A 20,735-nucleotide genomic window follows, 5' to 3' on the forward strand; every position below is an offset into this window, starting at 1 on the left:
CAGAAAATTCGCTCAATCAAAAATGGTTGCCAAGTAATTAGGGACCATAATGAGTGCAGAAGGAGAAAGCAATGGTGAATCTTTAAGAAATGAATTTGAAACTATTTGCTTCGTCGGAAAAAGCAGTTTTCATAAATCAAAAAACGAAATCATTGATGACATCTTCGAAATGATATGTTCGGGAAGTAACTTCTTTATTGCCGACAACAACGCTAGTACCAAACAAATCGTAACAAAAATTATATTGAATTAATTTGATTGAAAATATTGTCGTTAAAATGAATAAAATACACGAAAATTTTTTAATTTAATCTATGGAAGATGGAGGATTTATTCGCATCGGATTTTAAAAAATTCAATATTGATGGAAGCGGCCGATTCTCTCCTGAAGAATGAATTTTTCAAGCCCGCCCTATAATTTTTTAGCGATTAAGCAAATTTATTCATATTATGGAAGAATCGCTCTAATGCAGCGTTTGAACCCCTCTTAAAGTTCTTGATTGACCCTCTTATCAAGCTGGTGCAGTCGCCGACTTACTGTTTTTTAACCCTCCAATTTTTCGCCATTCCCCTCTAACGCCCTCGTATGCGCACCCAATCTCCGGTCGGCTACATGAATTCGACCGTGAAGAAGCGTGCAAATATTTTGCTAAATGGAAGAAAATTTAAAATTTTCAAACTAGATTCACAAAACTGCAAAAATTATAGAAGGATTTCTTATTTTGCTGCATGATGTTTCGCAATCCAGGTACCATATTCTGAAAGCACTGGACATCGAAATTTTCGTCAACACAGAGAACACATTGGTACACAATTTAGTTTTGTGACTTGTGGACAATTTGAAGAAATTCGGTTAGTGTGCAATCAAAGTGCAATTTCAATTTGTAGATTTATTAATTTATTCTGACAAACACAATCAGCCATATCGGTAGCTGTTAAATACATTCATGAGTGTCAGTATAAACATTCAGCATCCCACAAATTGGTCAAATTGCCAATTCACAACATGAAGAAATTTGCAACTCATCTCACTAAAACGAAGAAAAGTGCAAATTAAATCTGCATGTTTCTAAACAAATTTGTGTGACTCTAATTTCCTGGTCCAGATCGCGCTCGTTAAGAACTTTGCCGATTCTTCCGAGTAAAACTTGCGCTGCTGGAAACATTAAGGATCTTCTAATTAATGAAGCAAACTTCTCCGACGAGTACGACAAATCTTGCCAGGCGATGCGGAACTTCATGGGGTTAAATTCATTCTACGATACAGGTTTCGAGTGGAAATCAATTATACGAGAGAAAATAGTTCAATTGAGGAATAAATTTTGTCAAGCTTTTACCTATCAGTCCTTATAAAACGAAATTAAAGTGCGATGGACATTTAAATGCATGGCTCAGTAGTCTAAACTGCGCGCCGGAGCCTTTTCTAATTAGCAAAAAGTTGAACAATTTCGAAAGCCAAAGCAATTACTCGCAGAGATTTCACGGACTTAATCGCGACAGTCACGATCCGCGGAGCGAAGAGTGCAGATCCGCGGTATTAGAAGCTCGGACTATTGAGCAAAAATTACCATCGTCTCTACTCCCAGGTCTGGATCCCTAAAATAATTGCAACGGCTCGAGCTGTTCATCCATTTAAGAACTTTGATTTCGGCCAATCAAAGAAATGGGAAATAAATTACGATCACCATAGAATTGAAGATCACGAGTAGCATATTTTTGAATCGCAAAATTTACCAAGGAGCCACTTACGACATTTCAGAGAATCAGGCCTTTGTTGAAATGTTGCGTAAGAATTTCTTCTCGGCAAATTTCTTTACAGAATAAGCCTCTAAATTATTGAGCTGAAAGAAGTAGGTAATCGCTACTATCATTTTATTTTATGTACAAACGTTCAGAAAAAGTTCCGGTTGTTCTTAGCCTTAATAACTATTTCCACTTCATCATCGTAGGTCACGATTTTTATTGAAATAACTACATTTTTACTTTACTTCACATTTTGCATAAACAAGGATTCTTCCAAAATCAACCATTTTGTGATCCTTTTTGATCCTTTTGAAATTTTGTGATCCTTTGTGATCCTTTTTGAAATTTTGAATAAATCAATTTTTTGAAAACTGGAGTCGTCATGGAACATTGATTGATTTTTCATTTAAGGAGAGAAGTTATTGGTGGAATCAAACAATGTTGACTACAAGAAATCGAACTTTTGTACGAAAAAGAGTGTCAGACAAAACTGAAGGTCTAAGGAAGTGCGGGAGTGCTGGCAGTTTCCGGGTCAAGTTGGTCGGGAAACGAAGTGCGATGCGAGGCGGCAAGTCTCGCGCGGCGCGTGACGCGTCTCTGGGGCGGTAAGTTGGGCGCCTGATCGCCCAAGTTAGGGCGCCGCCGCCCGAGAACTGCGGTGTGTTAAACAACGCGCATCGTCGGCTTCTTGCTCTAATTCTACCTTTTTTACGAACAGAGATTTCGGATGATTTTTATATGTATGAATTGGGTTAAATTTTGTAACTTTAGTGTTACGTATATTCGTTTTGCGAAGGATTTGAATACATAATTTTCGTTCCGTTTCCTTTATAAAATCAGTTTCTGCCAGAAAAAACATTATATAAAGGCAAAATTAGATAGCATAAAGTTTGCATTGCACATAAGGTATGACCGAGAAGTAAAATAATTTATTTCGAACATAGAACATGATAAAAATAAAGTATACATGGCCATACGGTTATTCAGAACTAAAGTACACGTAGCAAACGTTTCCTTCTATTCACTCCAGAGCCAGCACTGAAACTGAAACTCTAGATGCTTATTAAAGTGAACACAAGTAAAGTGTCGATGACACGCATGCTTCAGACGAACGAAATATACAAGAAAAGTGGAACCATGAATTTTCCACTTTTTATATCTCTCTTAGTTGTTTATTCATCTTATTTTGTCCGTTTCAATATCATATCAGCAATGGCTTTCACATTATTTAGTAAATTAGACAGGCTATGAATAAAACTGTGTTGATCATTGAACTGACTTCACAGGTGCGAGATCGGGTGTGAAAGAGACTGCCAGCTCGGCCCCTGGTCCGCGTGGGGGATCTGCACCCCCGCCGACTGCTCCCTCATGCCTCCCCCAGCATCCCCCGGTCAGTTAAAGTAAAGTTTATTATTATTATCAACTTAATGATTTTAAGGAATGAGTTCAAAGCAACTAAATTAGAGTTATAAATAATATGATTGTGGAGTTTCCCTTGATTCAGTGCTACCAAACTGTTGACTATATCACCCTTCACAGGGCTTGTTGTTAATTACGATATCTTTTGGCTCTCCTCTCTTTATTAACATACTTCCTTTGTTTATTGATGTACATTGTCCCATTGTCATAATTTCGTTTATTATTTCTTACAATTGGCTTGCTTTCTCGAGCACGCCATCCATTCTTCTGATCAATAAACTATCAATATAGTCATTGTTCCACCAACCGTAATTATATAAACTGAGATAATCACATTTTAAATCCCTCCAGCTTGTGAAGCAACAATAATAACGCTGACTTGAATGATAATAAATCATGACTCAAGGATAGCTTCTTATTCGGTCATAATTCCATCATCACGTTTATTTTACCATTGCGGCTTGCATAGTACAAATGGTTGTCTCACATCGCTGGCTAGAGCGCAACGTTCAATTACTAAGTAGTTATCAGGATGGAAACATGACTTTAACGTAAATGGAAATGCATGTAAATGAAATGTAACGCCTCATGAAAACTGTTATTATTCATCCAAATACTTTTCTATTTGATTCGGATCAGTTAATAATTTTTTCCTGATCGTATTTGATAAAATGAAGTTTAAATATGTACCTCAAATTATATTGCGTAAAATAGGACGTTATTACCTGAAATAAACGACGAAAGGTTCATGTAGTTAAAATTGTCAAATTTTTCTGTCATGACGAATGGCTGCCGTGTTTGAGTTAAGCTTAGGGAAGAAATTTGTTTAAGTTTTATAGTAAAATTAAAGCGGTAATTCCTTGGTTTTTGAAAAGTAATAGACTGATGTTTGATGCTCTAATTGATGCATTGTTGAGTAATTTTCCAATGAGCCATTAATGTTATTTGAAGTTGATTGATGATGAACGCAATGGAAGTCATTTTGTTCTCTCTAATTAAAGTTATTATTATATGAAACCGAACTGAGAGTGGGAGATGTTCTAGTTTGCAATCTCTTATAACGATGTTATTGGATAGCCAGCTAAACTTCTTTCAAAATCTGCCATAGTTTTTCAAAAAACAAACAGGTTTAACGCTTAAATGATCCAATGCGCCACAATATAGTGACTTTTTTCATTTTAATATAATCTATTCTGTTTTATTATTGATGCTTTTTATGAGTACATTTCAAAATACAGGGTAATTCTTGGAAACTTCCTGATTTGAAAGCTCAATAAAAAAATAATTGGTATAGATATCAGTACAGTATGATATTATTGAGAAGATATTACCTGAATTCTTGAAATATTTACTTTTAAAAATTACATCGGACAAATGCAGGCCTCTTTTGTCAATGCTTTCAGTTAGTCGCTTTTTTGAAGTTCCGAGCAACTCGCTAAAGCATATTGACAGGTATGTGGGTGATGACTTGGCGTACGTTGTTCTTCAAATGAGGCAGGGTCTTTGGACAGGCATTGTAAAAAATTGATTTAAAGTAACCCTAGTAAAAAATCACCCGGAGCCAAATCAGGAGATCTGGTCGGCCATAGAAGGAGATGAGGCGATAATGGAACGGACATTAGAAAAGTACGCCTCGACAGCAAACGCACGCTGCTCATAGGTCCAATTTCAATAAAATCTGAAAACTGACTAGGCGGGACACGCAACTTCATGACCTTGCTTTTTATATGAAATACTCTCCGCTATTTTCCTACAACATCTGGCTGCTTGGCGCGAAATACAAAACAGGATGTTTCCGTGAATCACCCAGTATATGATGATAAATTGACTCAGGAAATCATTCGGTCCCACAAAAAACATCATTTAACGCACGTGTTAATAATTAACTTGAAGACCACACCAGTCCATATTCGCAACATTGTTTTCGAAATACAGTTGTCAACAAATTAGCCCCTTGCATATAACATCGATTTCAGGCATCTTGGATATAAACTTTGATTGAATCTTCACCCAAACAGTACCTTAATATTCATAAGTTATTATTAAAAATTTGAATAAACAAAGGTGTATTTCTCTTCCAATATTAATGATTTTAATGTTATAGTTGCATGGAATTTGTGTTGCGACTGACACCAAGCATCGGTGATCCAGGTGTCCGGCGTCGACGTCGCGAGGTGTTAGTGAGCGCCAGCGCTGGAGGCCGTGAGTGCCAAGCTCTGGAGGAACAGAGCGAGTGCCATGGTGCTCAGTGCCATCAGTGGGTGCTGGCACCGTGGCAGGAGTGCCTCGTCAATGATCCCGCACTCAAATGTGGGCCTGGACATATGACTCGCAATGTCAGCTGCCTGGATGCATATGGGGTGAGTGTGGTGACAATTAAATATAGGCCTACACGGGGCGGTACTATCAAATATATAACGAGTTCGTTACTCTGTCAGTCAATTACTGGCGTCTTTTAAAGCTAAACCCTTCAACCAAAGACGAGAAATCAGTCGCTATGTGTATTTAGACATGTTTTGTGTACATGTCTAAAAGCGAGCTTTGATAATACTGCCCCTGAACACATGAGATGTAATGTCACCTGTTTGGATGCATACGGAGTGAGTGAATGACATGACAGTTTAATATTACATAAACACGTAAATTTAATGTCACTTGCAAATAATTTTTGATGAGTGCACGATGTGGTATTTTAATGTGGCATAGAAATCTGGCTGTGCGTCTTATTAGAGTTTAGTCTTGGACCTTGTAACACAAAATATTGGCCCAGACACATGGCCGGCAATGTAGCATTTAGAGCCTGATTTGTTTATTTTGTTTTTACTTTTAATGGACCCAAATTATACTTACTTTTATAAAAACTGTAGTAACCAAATCTATACAAGCTGGAGTCTCGTATACATATTCAAAAAACAGTCATGTCTCCAATTAAATATCAAGATTGCTGCAAAATTTTAATTACGCAAGGAAGATCCTGTCGCAACAGTAAAGGCTTCGTTAGCGCAGCAGTATCATGAAGCAGTTCTAACAAGCGTAGGGCTTCTCAATGGTAAGCAAATCTGCCGCAAGTTTGTTGCTCAACATCAGGCGTGTGTCTGCTCTCAACTTCTGTCTCATTCAGACACAAGCCCCAGAACTGCTCGTATTGCTTACTGCTCTGCACGCAGTTTGTCGGAGCTTTCACACGGTCCATAAAGTAAACTCATTAGTTTAGATATTAGTTTAATAATAAAATTAGTAGTTCGCGCAAATGGATTGAATGTGTATTACTCTGATTTAAAGGAATACTTATTTTAGAGTTTGTAACTTAAGTCATATAATCGATCATCAGAATGCATTTTTCTACGTTTCGTTTCTTCATCGCTGATGCCAGTCAACGAGCTCCATGAGCTTTAAGCTTTACAAATTGAATTATTTTGAGGGTAGAAATTCGATACCGAGCAGATTTAGTACAAAATTTTAACAACATTCTTAGACTCGTGGTATGCAGACTAAAATATTTCTATGCTTCCTCTTCCGAAGTAAATTTATTTCGAAGCTAAAATACCAGTTAATTATCAGAAGTTTCCGCCTTAATATATTTTCGTGAACAAGATGAAAGTATACGCACGGTGATGGCGAACTGTTACAATTCTATGTATTAACCGTCTATTTATTTCTAGAGGAATTTAGTAGGAACATGGATCTTTATTTCTATGGAACGACTCAAATTTATTTTAATTTTCGTTCAATACCTACAAAGAGTCACAATAAATATAGTGCTTTATATACATTCTCGGAAATTCCCCAGCACATATCGATTTCCACAAATAGTATTGGTACAACACTTGGTTCAGTAGAAATAAGTTCCATTGAACACTTGTAACTTATTTCCCCACAGATCCCAAGTCCACGAGAGGAGTGCGAGGGCGAGCTGGGCCACGTGTCCACACGGAAACCTTGCCACGTACCCTGCCCGTACGACTGCGTGTTGGCGCCGTGGTCTGAGTGGTCTGCGTGCTCCAGGTCCTGCTCCAGTGAGCACCAAGTGGGCTACACCCGCCGCAACACCACCATACTCGCACCTCCAGGCCCGGGTAGGTAGTTTAAATCTATTTTTGAGAATTCTCACAGTCCAAAGTCCTCAGGCTTTGGTAGGAAATCGAATTTAAATTTAATAAAAAAAATACTCACATACCGAAGTATTGAGAACTCGCTTCAATTTAATTGAAACCTGTAAACATTGTAAAAACATATATTTAATGCCATACTTACGATATGGTAATGTATGGGAATTTATTAAAAATCACCCGAATATGAATGTTTCATCTCTTTTTCGTCTTTTTTTTGCCCTGTTCTGATGACGAAGAGATGAAGGAAATGATGAGATGATGCAAATAATGATATTATGGGGGTGGTGAGATGATGGAGGTGATGTGAAGATAAAAGGGACACGATAACGGAAGTGATGAGATGATGGATGGATGAGATAATGGTGATGATGAGATGATGAAGGTGATGAGATGGAGGAAATATTCCTCCATCTCATCACCTACATTTTTTTCATCGTCTCATCAAGGTACGATGAGACAATGAAGGTGATATGAGTGCGATAAACTCCTGATGAATGCCTAGGAGGACACCCGTGCCCCGACCCCGACGAGCTGACGGAGGTGAGCACCTGCAGGCTGGAGCCGTGTGGAGGCGCTGCCTGGAGCCCCGGCCAGTGGAGCGTCTGTGCTCCAGAAGGAGGGGCGCTGTGTGGATCAGGAACCCAGACGCGCTCTCTCAAGTGCGTGGGCCCTGACGGCAAGAGTCTGTCTCTTGAGAGGTGAGACGTCTTATGTGTCTTGTCTGGCCGTTCATAATCGAAATTTCTTATAATTTTTAACAGGAAACATTTTCCACTTTATAAAAACCAATATTGTAATGAGTGATACGCAAAAAGTATTCGATTTTCGTCATTAAATGTAAGGAGTAGGTAAAATGTTTCGGGGGTGAAATACTGTTTCAAGTTTTGAGTTTCCATTCAAATATATTGTTTTCGTATTCTGAAACTAAAATTAATACAAAAATTTGGAACTAAAACTAATACTACATTTTTCCTTGGAGGTGTCGTGGGTTGCAGCAACCTACGCAAGAGCGTTCGTGTGAAGTGGAGTGCGGTACGCCGTGCTCCGTATCTCCATGGAGTGACTGGAGTGATTGTGGTGCAACACAAGGCTGTTCCAAAGGTTTGGGAATGCACTGAATACCTTTTTTTATTAAAGACTTGGATTGTCGTTGAGAATTTTGTTATCTAGCTAAAATAATAGAGTCCAATGTTATTCCTTAATCTTGTCATCCCATTCTACATATCCGTAGCTGACTCGCTCATTTAACGGAAGCATTTATTTATTATAGTATCAATGTTCGCGACTAATACGCTCATTATTATCGTAATGCCTATGCGATCGTAGCCGACACGCTTATTATTATTGCCATGCCTACGCATTCGTAGCCGATGCGCTACGAATATTATTATTATTGTTATATCTATGTATTCTATGTATATATACATATACATAGTACATAGTATACATATACATAGTACATATATATACATGTATTCGTGTTATATCTATGAGAACACCCATACATGATTTAATTTTTCCGTTTGAACTTATTTCATCGGAAAGTATGTATTGCAATAAAAAAATTAACGTCGCCGCAGGTGCGGTGTCGTCGGTCCAGAAGCGCTACCGTGAAGTGCTAGTCGAGCCCCAGGGGGTCGGTGAGCCCTGCCCCCCGCTGTCCCAGGACCGGGCCTGCGCTGTGGCCCCACAGTCGTGTCCCAAACCCCAGTGGCGACCCGGGCCCTGGAGTGCTTGTCAACTCAACCATGGGGACACATGTGGGCCCGGTATTAGGGTCAGAGGTGAAGTTCTTCTTTAGATTCTTACTGCGAGTGACTATTTTCGCTATATAAGCAGAGATCTGTCTAATAATTTGGATTAAAGAACATCAACGCATGTATTGACTGTTTACGCTGTTTCGTAATTTAATTTAAAAAAATTGCTTCAGGAAAAAATTAAATGATGTATAAAGTAATAAATATCTTCTGTTATTGCATTTTAATAAAAATTCGTTTGGAAAGATCTAATGATGTCAAGGTTGCGGAAAAAGTGTTGCATTAATCCATTGAACTTTAAAAAGAAAGCCTTCTTACATTTTAAATGTTACTTAAACTTTACTCCAAATGCGGTTCTTGATTTGAACCTCTTATATTTGTATATTTTCCGCCCATTATCTCCTAAAAAACTATATCCAATAAATTTTTGAAACATTTCACGCCGTGAAATAGATTAAAATGACGGAGACAGGACTGTAAATCCTTGTGCCTGTAACACACATCTTCTCCAGACGTGTCGTGTTCGGACGAGTCCGGCAGTGTTCTGGAGCCGACGTCGTGCCTGTTACTGAACACGGTGGTGCCCGACACGGCCGCGCCGTGCGCCGTGAACTGCACGACGGGCTGCGCCACGTCCGAGTGGTCCGAGTGGACCGCGTGTCCGCAGGCTGGCAGAGCCTGTGGTGACGTTGTCAGCGAGCGACGCCGTAGCCTCATCGGTGGGTTGCTTCGAACGCGATCGAACAAGTGCTAGAGTCGATGTGGTTACTTTCTATTCTGATGTCGTAATTAATAATTAAATATATCGTGATTAAATAATTAATGATATCATAATTAAATAATTTATGATGTCGTAATTAAATAAATAATGATATCGATATTTATTAATTAAAGATATCGTTATTAATTTTAATTCAGTAACTTTATTTTATTCAGTATTTTAATTCAGTATACTTTATAATACTGAATACTATAATATACTAATAAATACTATGAATACTAATACTGAACATTAGTACTATACTGTATAAAGTATAATACTAATACTCAGTAAGTATAAAGCAGTATTAAGTATTATAAAGCATATACAGTGTATATCATATAGAATGTTGCCTGAGATCGCAGGCAGGTAACCATTTGAAGAAGAATTTCTCTTTTTCTTCCTCATCATGTCCGCCGCTAAAATTAAACATGTGCTTTATCAATAATTTTTTCGTAGAGCTAATATGTTCAAATCGTTTTGCCGACAATGACCATTGTTCAAAAATGTTCCTATACATATTTTGCATACAAATGAAATTATTCGAGTATATTTTTCACAGGTACGAAATAATTATTATTTTCCAGACGGCAGTCAACTCGACCCAGCTTGCACCAACACAAGTCTTGTAGAGAAGAAGTCGTGCCCATGCCATTCGTTCTATTCATCGCCCGCCTCTGAATGGTCTGAGTGTCTAGTCGGAGAAGGGGATCTGCAAACGGAACCTCAAAAAAGCCGCCGACCTAAACAATCAGGAATAACAGTAATGAAGTTAATTAAAGGAAACAAATTTAAGGGCGCTAAAAACGGGTTGAAATTAAGAGGCAAAAATAGTAATTTGAATGGTATTGTGACAGAGCGAGACGAGTACGGTTATGAAGACGAACTTGCCACTAGAAATGAAGGCAAGGAATCCATACCCCTTTCCTTTGGCGAGAGCATTAGTTTTCTGGGTGACCTGGATGAGTTTAAAAACTACGTTTATTTATCAAGTCAAAAATCGGCTGACTTGTCTTCGGAACAAGAATTGCCATCCGGAAAAGAATTAGAGTGGGAGATGCAAGAAGAGACCAACAATGAGATAACGTTCAAAGAAATCGATGCTTATGATTATGGTGAAGATCTTGAAGAATATAGTGAAGAGATTCACCTCGAGACGCTCCAGGGGCGGGACCAGCTCTGTGGAGTAGGTGCACGGTACAGGGCGCTGAAATGCTTCAGGAGCGATCACGTCATTGTTCATCCCAGGTATTGCTAGGTCTTTGCTCATGCTTTTTGCCTAGTGAAAGACGTACCGATGACTGTAGGTAAAAATTTCAAGCTACAAAAATATTTGTGTTCGATAATAGCTTTATAATAAACCCAGCTGGAGTGAGGATTTTATTGCTCAGCTCAGTATTTGTTCGAATGCTTCTTGTTATGTAATAAATAATCAACGTTTTCAGGTCAAAAAATAGCTAAGAATATTTACATTTAGTTATTATTCTTTACAAATAGTTTGAAAAACTTGTGTTCAGGTGGTGTGAACACGAGGGTTAGGAATATTTACATTTACTTATAATTTTTTGTAAGTAGTATGAAAAACTTGTGCTCAGGTGGTGTGAACACGAGGGTTGGGAGTGGGAGCCCTGCATGGTGGAGTGTCCGGTTGACTGCCTGGTGGGGGCGTGGAGCGACTGGTCTCCATGTAACGCCTCATGCGGACCCGGCATCCAGACCCGCCAGAGACCCGTCCGTGGAGAAATATTTTTGTGCTCGTTCCGTTTCAGGATGAATAAGATTTTTTGATCATTTTACTTTAGCGGTTGGATACATTTCTCAATGTAAATATCACAAACCCAATTTATATTTACATTTCCTGAAAAAGTTAAATAGCTAGAATATTCCAGTTTTCTACATTCTATGCAGTTTTTATTTGTTATTTTAATTATTATAATTATTTCCTTTAGTTATTTTAGTTTTTATTTTAGTTTAGTTTAGTTATTTATTTTTTATTTTAGTTTAGATTGAACTAAATAACTAAATAAAAACTAAACTAAATAAATAACTAAATAAATAAATATTTACTTATTTATTTAGTTTAAATAAATAAATAAATAAATAACTAAATAAATAACTAAATATTTAACTAAATAACTATATTTAGTTATTTTAGTTTAGTTTTTAGTTTAGTTATTAAGAAGAAAGTTTGCTATTATATTCTAGTTATTTTATTTATTTTGTATAAATTCTTGCCGTCCCTTCCAGATATTGAGTCCCCAGCTGTGGGGAGGCCGTAAATGCCCTGATGCGCAGCAGACGAGGGTGTGTTGGGGGAGCTGCGCGGGGCGATGGTTTGCGCGAGGCTGGGGAGAATGTGAGGGTGAATCTGGGGCCACACTCACCCTCGAGGGGAGAGGGAACCAGACCAGACATGTTGGGTGAGCGTCGACTGAGAAAAGTGATTATTCTTACATTATTTTCATATAAAAATCTTTTTGAATCGTCAGAAGAAATAAGTAAAATGACACATTTTATTTTGATTTTTCGCGGCTAACTCTCCCAGATTTTCCAGATGTCCCTTAATGAACAAAATCGTTGTAAGTGTGTGAGATCTGAAAAATTTCATGCGTGTATAATCGTACATTAAATTTATTATTTATTGAAGAAAGAGTTAACGAAATAGGCGCTATAACTGATAATCCGCTCCCCGCTACAGGTGCTCTAGGGAGACACAGGAAGGGCTGCAGGAGGAGGCCCAGGAGGAGGAGTGCCAGGGCCTCCCCAAGCCTCATAGTGAGCAGCCCTGTCGTGTGGCCTCACCAGGCACCTGCGTCGTGGGCCCGTGGTCCCAATGGTCCCTCTGCAGTCCCGTTAGTAGAAATATTCCTGAATTTTAACAGGCTTTCATCCAAAAACATTGTTTTTTATTATTGGAAAATTATAATTATCAAGTAATTATCATGATTTTTATTTGTATGGAGCCACACCAGTGAATTTTGAATTTGAAACTTGTTTCTATCCCAAAATATTGTCGTAGGACAGCATAATTAAAAAGTAAGTATCATGCGTTTCATATGTGCAGTTCGTTCTGTTAATAGAAAAAAATCTGTTATTTTAAAAATTCTTTTCATTCATTCCAATTCTAGCTTAAATTTTGACTGGGCAGGGCTGCGCCATTCACAGTTCGAGGAACCGCACGCGGGAGATCTTGCGTCACCCAGTGCAGGCATCGGCGGCAGCGGCGACGTCGAGAGCGTCGTGCCCGTCCCTGCTGGAGACCGAGCCTTGCTTGGCGGGTGTCTCCTGCTGGTGGTACACCTGGCAGGTGACTTGAATTAGATTTTTCTACCTTAAATTCGGGTGTAAGTTAAAGAAAAATTGACAAATCGAAAATTAAAGCTCATGCCTCACGATACAGAATATACGTAGTTGCAATAAATGAATCAAACAGAAGATATTTATGCATCATGAAGCCTACGATTATAATTTTGATTATTCATTAGAATTGCACGATAAAAGAACAAGAGGAGAGAACATAAGCTTCCCCATCTATGCTTGAATAGAAGAGATATCCACAGGCTTCTGAAAAAATACTGGCCAATCGGAATGAGAAATGTTTCACTTTTCAATTCATTTGACCAATTTTCTGAACATATCTTGGATACCTACTGAATCAACATTAGTTATTTCTTATTTGATATATAAAAATAATCAATCATCGGAATTTTTTTTATTAGGCTAGAGAACGGAGTCAAGTTCCGGAAATTACCTTATAATAATTGCCGAATTTCATCCCCATTAGGTGGGGAACTGGACGTCGTGTGTGCCGCTGGGGCAGTCGTCGTGTGGGGAGGGCGTAATGAACCGTCCAGTTGCTTGCGTGCGATCAGATGGTGTTAAAGTTCATGACCGGTGAGATGTATATGTATACTAATTAAGTAACACAAAATAATTCCTATTATAGCTCTGTTTTTTATGTTATTGTTAAAAATAGTTGGACCTAATACCTGAGCATTTTTTTAATAACATAGAAGAAAATAATTCCAATTATAACTTTGATGGTTGTTATTTTATTGTTAGAATTAGATGGACCCAATATCCAACAAATAAAAAAATTTACACCGAAACTGTTTATTTTCTAATCACGAACAATGATTTATGATGAATAGAAAAGTCCATAAAATTGGGCGAATATTACGACGATTTACTATCAATATTTAATTAATATATACGTGTAAGATAATCTAAACAACTTTTTAGTTAAGAGTCGTAAATGTATTCTGTTTCTGTAGTTGGTGTGGTGAGGAGAACAAGCCGACGCCTCGCGAGACCTGGTGCTACGTCGACTGCCCCATTGACTGCGAGGTGTCGCACTGGACGGCCTGGGACAGCTCCCAGTGCTCCTGCGGCGACACAAGTTAGAATACCACACAAATTTAAGAAAAATATCGGTGAAATATGTGCTGATAAAGTTGCGTAAATATCAGTGAAATATGCGCAGATAAAGTTGCGTAAATATCAGTGAAATATGCGCTGATAAAGTTGCGTAAATATCAGTGAAATATGCGTTAATAAAGTTGTGAAGGAAACTTCATTTTTTGATGTATCGAATGACCACGAAGGTGTAAAAAGTTCTATTTTATTTATTTCAACTGACTAAAAATGTATTTCACCAAAAGAAATTTCGCTATTTTTAACATAATAAATATACCCCGTATATTGGGTTGTTCTAAGATTATCACCCTCATTTTGCAACAAAATACTGATCATTTTTTATCAGAAATATTTATCACTCATCAACAAGTTTTCCAAACCTTGGCGCTTATTTGAACAGCGGGCAACATGACTCGTGACCGCTACATCGCCGTGAACCCCAGCGAGAGCGGGCGTGCGTGTCCCGTAGAGTTGCAGCAGCGGCGTCCCTGTCCCTACGTGCCGTGCTACACGTGGCAGCGCGGACCCTGGGGAAGATGCACTCTGCAGGTGTGCAGACATGAGTTGCAGCGAGGCTCTGAAATTTAATTTTTCAAAGTATCCTTAAATATTTCAAGTGGTTCTTGCATTACAGAGAGTAGGTATAAGATTGCAATGTATTCAGCGTGTGTACAGGTACAAGTTGTTTCACGGCTCAGGATTTGTATGACATTGTGATATGTATTCAGCAAGTGTGCTTTTATTACATTGAACATCGCCTAGAATAAGCATAAGATGATTGGGATGTGTTCTACTGGTATGCAGCACTATCTTTTACCTGGAACCATCGCAAATAGAAAATATGGATGCTTGTTTTTCTTGTATTATTTAATAACACTTATACCACTGAACGTAAGTCTTAAGTAAGTCTCATCTAATCTAACGCTGAAAAAAAAAACAATCAAATTGTATCATTTTCTAAAAATCTGCTGCGTTTTTGGAAGCACATCACTCATTGCTAAAATCTCCATAGAAAACCGATGTATTTCTTGCAGGGAGGCTCTTGTGGTCACGGCACAGTGTCTCGCTCAGTAGCTTGTGTGGGGCCTGGTGGGGAACAAGTGTCCCCGTCGCTCTGCCTGCAATTCTTCCATGTTGGAGGGCATTCCTGGTCGTACTTATCCCATGCTCTCGACCTCAACACACACGTAAATTGTTTACGTTTATTTTAAAGAATGGTCTGTTTTCTGTTAAACCCTTACTTGCATGATTGTCTTTTGTTCCGTTAAATTAATTAGGAAACAATATTGCGAAGAAATATTCGCTGTAAGCAACAATTTTATGCGGCGTAGCTGTAAAGATAATCAATTTCAAAAATAATTAAAAAGCAATCTCAATCTACAGAGTTGTCTAAATTATGATAGATTATTACGAGTAACTGTTTTCATTGCAAAATAATGTCATGCGAGTGTTAGATCAAAAACATAAGTCCACGCTTATTGCAACCAATATTTAAGTAACTGTTTCAAAACAATTTTGAACACTGAAGACTTTGCAGATTAAATACTTCAGATAATGTTATAGTATGCGCACATTAATATTAAATTTTCCTATGTACGCTATAAAATTTAAAAAAGTCACACTATTTTTCCAAGTTAAGCATTAGACTTTCGCTTGCAATTCACTACAGGATAGTTGCCTGGTGTCGTGCGAGGGCGGCTGCGAGCTCACAGAGTGGTCCGCTTGGTCGCACTGCCACCGAGACTGTTCGAACGGAGCCGCAAGTGAGTACAACTGGTATTTATGTAAAAATAATGTAAAATGTATCGTTTTTTTATTGCGTCTTCCGATTCACGGCAATTTTGGCAAAAAGTTAGTGATTATTTGCAGTAAATTAATTCTTGAAGCGTGGGTTCTGAAAATTAATCCCTGAAATTTATCAATATACAATTTATTATATACAATTATCGCATTTCGGTCAAGAGATGCGAATATTTTCCATTCATCCCAATTTTATTTATTTTCTTTTCACCCCTAACACCAGATTGATCCAATTTGCCTGATTAACGCACCAGGTTAACCTGTAACCTATACCACAAAAACTTTCTAAAAACGGCTTGTAAACCTTCTAGTTTCATTAAAGTGTATTCTAATTTGAAATTACTAATTTTGTTAACTAATTTTCAGGCGGCGTTCAGACCCGGAGCCGCGGTATCTTGTCCCCGGGTCAGCGTGGGTCAGAATGTCCCCATGAGTTGTCCCAGTCTCGGCCGTGCCTCACGGGCCCGTGTCGCACGTACTCGTGGCAGTTCAGGAACGGCGAGGCCATTTGTGTCAGGGACGACGGTGCCACCGTCACGTGTAAGTGATGTTGGCTAAGTATTAAGTAAGTTAGGAATAAGTATAAGTGATGTTATCGTTAACGTTATAAGCGAGACCGAAGTCCACGATACGTTATGATATACAGATACTACTAGCTAGTCAAAATAAATTATATTGGCCCGCTAATACAAACTTTGCTCTCTTTCTGGGGTTTACTGTCATGTAAACACCTTCGCTTTATTCAGTGTTTGTCATTTGATGAATAAACCTTACGAGAATACGTTTAAAACAAACTTTTAATCATTGTTCATTTACAGGGAAGACGTCTATTCGTTCAGGCTCTAAAAATTGCTGAGATTTGTTTCCGATATGAGTAATGATGTACTTATACGATTATAAGTTATTTAAGTTATTACTTTTTTATTTTTGTCCATTACAATTTTGCCTAGAAATTTTGCTACTTTTTGCTCCGAAATAAAATCTGCAAATCTCTACCGAATGAAAAATACGAATCCGTTATCCAAAACGTTATTGCTATGATTACAATAATCTGAACGAACCTACGAAATGGAACTATTCACTTTGAGCCTGAAACTCTAGGGCGGAAAAACGTCACTTTAAAAGTTTAATTATCTCAAAAGCTGTCGTATTAATACTCTGATATTTTTATTATAGCTGGATGCAACGAGACTCAGCGGCCCTGCTATCCAGGGTGCTCTCTTCCCAACTCGCGGTGCTCTGTACTGGGATGGTGCGTGTGCAGAGCTGGGTTCAGGGCCGTGTACTCTGAGGTACACCAGTACACTCTGAGCCGTTGTGTCTCAGACGCAGACATGGACACCAACGGCAGCCTCAGCGCCCTGCCTGTTGCTCAGCGTCTCATGGCTGATGGGAACCTGCCAAGTACGATCACTGCATCCAAAGACATTAAAAACGGGATAATGGTTCCGAATTTAATGGATAAATTATTGTTCGAAGTAACTTGTGAAAATGTGTATAATAAGGTATGTTACAGGGAGTACTTGGACGAGAAAGAGAAAGTGTTTGGTTGAATATAGGGACAATTTAAAAGAAAGGGATCTGATATGTTGTATGTCTATTAATGGATGTCCAAGACGTTTTGAAGTTTGTGTACTGATTTATATTCATTGTGTGGTGATAAACCTCAGAACTGGTTTGAACTATCCACATATGCCGAACTCAATCTTACATAACATCAATGAAACTTCCTGGAACGACTAAAATCAGCATAAAACAAGTTATAAATCTGTTTAGTTTGCAAATTAGTCATAATGACCTGTGACATAATTCATTAGTCATAATGACCTGTGACCTGTGTAGATAATTCATTCGTAAATAATTAATCCGCTTCATATATGCACAAGTTATAAGATCAATATATAATTCTGTGAAGGTACGAGCACATGAAATATTTGCAGCTTGACAAGCGAGATTCGGGCGCTCGAGATGACACTTGCGTGTTCATAATCAATACAAGAGAGGCGGATGAAGCATAGCTAAAAAAAGCAATAAAATACTTGTTGAAAAAACTTTCAGAATTTTCATAAAAGTAGTGAAGATTAATGAGAAAAGACGGGATATGTTTAAATATAAGAGCGTAAGCTAGCCGGTTTGGTCATCACGTGGGTTAATGAAAGAATTACCGCAAAATCAAAGGAAGTTGAGGCCTTAGGGCTTAAGATATAAGAGTGTAGAATGTACTAGTCATTGTAAGAATAAAATAAATAGAAGGTTTATTCACAGATCAACTGAACGTGTGGATGTTTGCGGTGCTGGGCATAGGCAGCGCCTTCGTTAGCTTCGTGGCCGTTTCCCTTTACCTCCTCTGGTGAGAAAATTTCAAAATCGTTCAAAGTTCTGAAATATTTTTAATGAGAATTGGACTGTTGCCTGCTCATTAGCTTCAGCAATAAAAGAAATTGTTGAATTGTATGCATGGGTAGTTGGCATGGTTCTTGTAAAATGACTTTATTGTATTTGGTTCACAGATACCGCTATGTTTTCGTAATAACTAAATAAAAATAACAAATAATTTAGTAGGAATTAAGAAAGCTGCCTTGCTCTATAATTCATTATGATGTATTATTTTTGCTCGGGTTTTGTATTCTAAATTAACTATTTTTCATTTCATAGCCGCCAAAATCCGCGCGAAGAGTTGGCGCTGCCCCTAGTGTCCCCTCACCCAACCGGCGAGAAGCTCCCTGGACCCCAGCCAGAAATACGACCCCGAGCTCGTCTGCAGCAGAATCCACTGTACGAGCTCCAGCCAGACCTGCAAAAGACCGTAAACCTGTCAGAGAATCAGGATTGTGAGCCGGAAACGAACAACGATGGGTCCACCAACAACGTGCAGCCGCAATTGATCGGCAGAAAAGGAAACGACGACGTCGGGTGTCAGAAAAATATTATTGCCAGTCTGGAGACGTAAAAACATCCCGTTGCCGTAACTCTATTCCTAAGAATCTTTATTAACTAATGGCACTGTGAATTCTGGAATAACTTAGCGGAATAACTTAATGGCTTTTCGGCTTTCTCAGAATGTGATTACGCCGTCTTTGTGCCGTGATAATAAATCGCTTCTAAATGGCTTAAGAACCTTTAAATAGCATAGTATTTAACACGACTCCAGTCATTATTGCAATATGTGTCATTAAGAACTTATTCACTCCAGCGTGTCAATGTAAACATAAACATTTACCTTACCGCATTGAACATATATATGCCCGTTTGCTCATTGAATGTAAATCATTTAAATTTAGATGTTAAGATGACATTAGAGTATGAACTAAAATTTCAAATGTATGAGTGTGGAAAACCCGTCGAAAATGAATTCAATGATGTAAATTGGTTAAAAAGATATTAGTTTTCAAGAGAGTTTTCGTCGGTTAATATTTCCTAGAGATTATCCAAATGACTTATTTATTTTTTCATTCTCTTGTATGTTTTATTCTTGATCTTCTGAGAGTGCGGTAATTTCTTAGGTATCAAACTGACAATAAAACTAAACTTGCGATCTTAGAAGTCCACTCAGCACCGCGCTCAAGGCAGTCATCTGCAAACGCAATTAAAAATTGAATTTTCTGTAAATGAATAAAAATATTTCGCTGCTCCAGCAAATTATTATAAACAAATCTATCGATAAAGCATAGGAAGTTATTAGATAAATTGATTAATAATTTCAAAAACTGCTAACATGGAGGACACTAGGCATATTAATTTAATTTTTTCATAATGGGATAAGTGAATTAATATCTTAACATTAGGGTTCATGTATTTTATTTGATGAATTTAGATATATTGTTTTGGAATTAAAATAAATAGCGATTTGGATTGCTTGGAATTAATACTGATATAATGAGTGTTTTCTTTAATATAATGTACATATATCCTGATTTTTCTGTCATATTGTTTACTGAAATGTATGCACATTGATAGTGAATATTTCAGCAGTTGAAGGATGAATAATCACTTATTCTGCTCAGTGTAGAGCTGTTTTTTTACACTGAGCTTAAGTCTAGATGGTAGGCAGGGTTCGCTGTAGATATGATAAAGTAATTTCTCATTAGCTTTGTATTGTCGATTGATAGCTGCTGATTCCTAATTCAAAATCGTGAAATTTAACCACTGGCTTATATATTTAAATAGGTGTCTGGATTACATTAATAATTGAATTAATTCAGCCCTATATAGTTATTACAGAATTCGAGTGATTTCTCAAAATTTTTTACATATAACAACTAATTCAATTTTTCGAAAATCTCGTCTCTGTCAGTATTGAAACTAATTTTTTGTACGCTCGATGTATTTAACACTTTAAATTCACCCCCATAAATATCAATGTTCAGTACTGTGTTCCTAGACCAACATGCTTCTCATGGCTGTTCACAACCTTATTCTGGTTCCCTTGTGAATGTTTAGTTTCGAATGATAATACCACAGGAAACTATTATTTCTGATATTTAATTTTCCTTCAGAATGCAAGGGAAATTTACCGGTGGTATAAAAGACTTCGCTTTAGTAATGACATTCGGGTGCACCTTTGTACTACTTCTTAAAAATATTCTCACTTCTGTTTTTCTGTACATGTTAATCACCTGATTTTCAAAATTATATTTACCTTGAAAATTCGATTTCATGGATGGGTATAGAAGAACAGAAAATTAACGTCAAAAATCACCGGATGAATTTTTTAATATATATGAAATA

General features: G+C 37.7%; 1 protein-coding gene across 1 annotated transcript in view; it reads left to right on the plus strand.

Moving 5' to 3' along the window:
• LOC108673510 (thrombospondin type-1 domain-containing protein 7B) overlaps positions 1 to 20,735 on the plus strand; it is a 76,629-nt gene extending 55,894 nt beyond the window's left edge. The window contains exons 8-28 of the mRNA XM_018161354.2: positions 3,030 to 3,133; positions 5,314 to 5,522; positions 7,043 to 7,238; positions 7,777 to 7,972; positions 8,254 to 8,375; positions 8,855 to 9,058; positions 9,544 to 9,750; positions 10,379 to 11,039; positions 11,387 to 11,522; positions 12,039 to 12,211; positions 12,490 to 12,643; positions 12,940 to 13,098; positions 13,576 to 13,685; positions 14,066 to 14,190; positions 14,608 to 14,756; positions 15,242 to 15,394; positions 15,877 to 15,970; positions 16,374 to 16,547; positions 17,184 to 17,411; positions 18,273 to 18,357; positions 18,663 to 20,735. Of these exons, the coding sequence (XP_018016843.2) occupies positions 3,030 to 3,133; positions 5,314 to 5,522; positions 7,043 to 7,238; positions 7,777 to 7,972; positions 8,254 to 8,375; positions 8,855 to 9,058; positions 9,544 to 9,750; positions 10,379 to 11,039; positions 11,387 to 11,522; positions 12,039 to 12,211; positions 12,490 to 12,643; positions 12,940 to 13,098; positions 13,576 to 13,685; positions 14,066 to 14,190; positions 14,608 to 14,756; positions 15,242 to 15,394; positions 15,877 to 15,970; positions 16,374 to 16,547; positions 17,184 to 17,411; positions 18,273 to 18,357; positions 18,663 to 18,957 (3,934 nt within the window). The 3' untranslated portion in view covers positions 18,958 to 20,735. The remainder of the gene's footprint in view (positions 1 to 3,029; positions 3,134 to 5,313; positions 5,523 to 7,042; positions 7,239 to 7,776; positions 7,973 to 8,253; positions 8,376 to 8,854; positions 9,059 to 9,543; positions 9,751 to 10,378; positions 11,040 to 11,386; positions 11,523 to 12,038; positions 12,212 to 12,489; positions 12,644 to 12,939; positions 13,099 to 13,575; positions 13,686 to 14,065; positions 14,191 to 14,607; positions 14,757 to 15,241; positions 15,395 to 15,876; positions 15,971 to 16,373; positions 16,548 to 17,183; positions 17,412 to 18,272; positions 18,358 to 18,662) is intronic.

This window comes from Hyalella azteca, unplaced genomic scaffold (assembly GCF_000764305.2).
Source record: "Hyalella azteca isolate HAZT.00-mixed unplaced genomic scaffold, Hazt_2.0.2 contig3384, whole genome shotgun sequence".
Taxonomy (NCBI): domain Eukaryota; kingdom Metazoa; phylum Arthropoda; class Malacostraca; order Amphipoda; family Hyalellidae; genus Hyalella; species Hyalella azteca.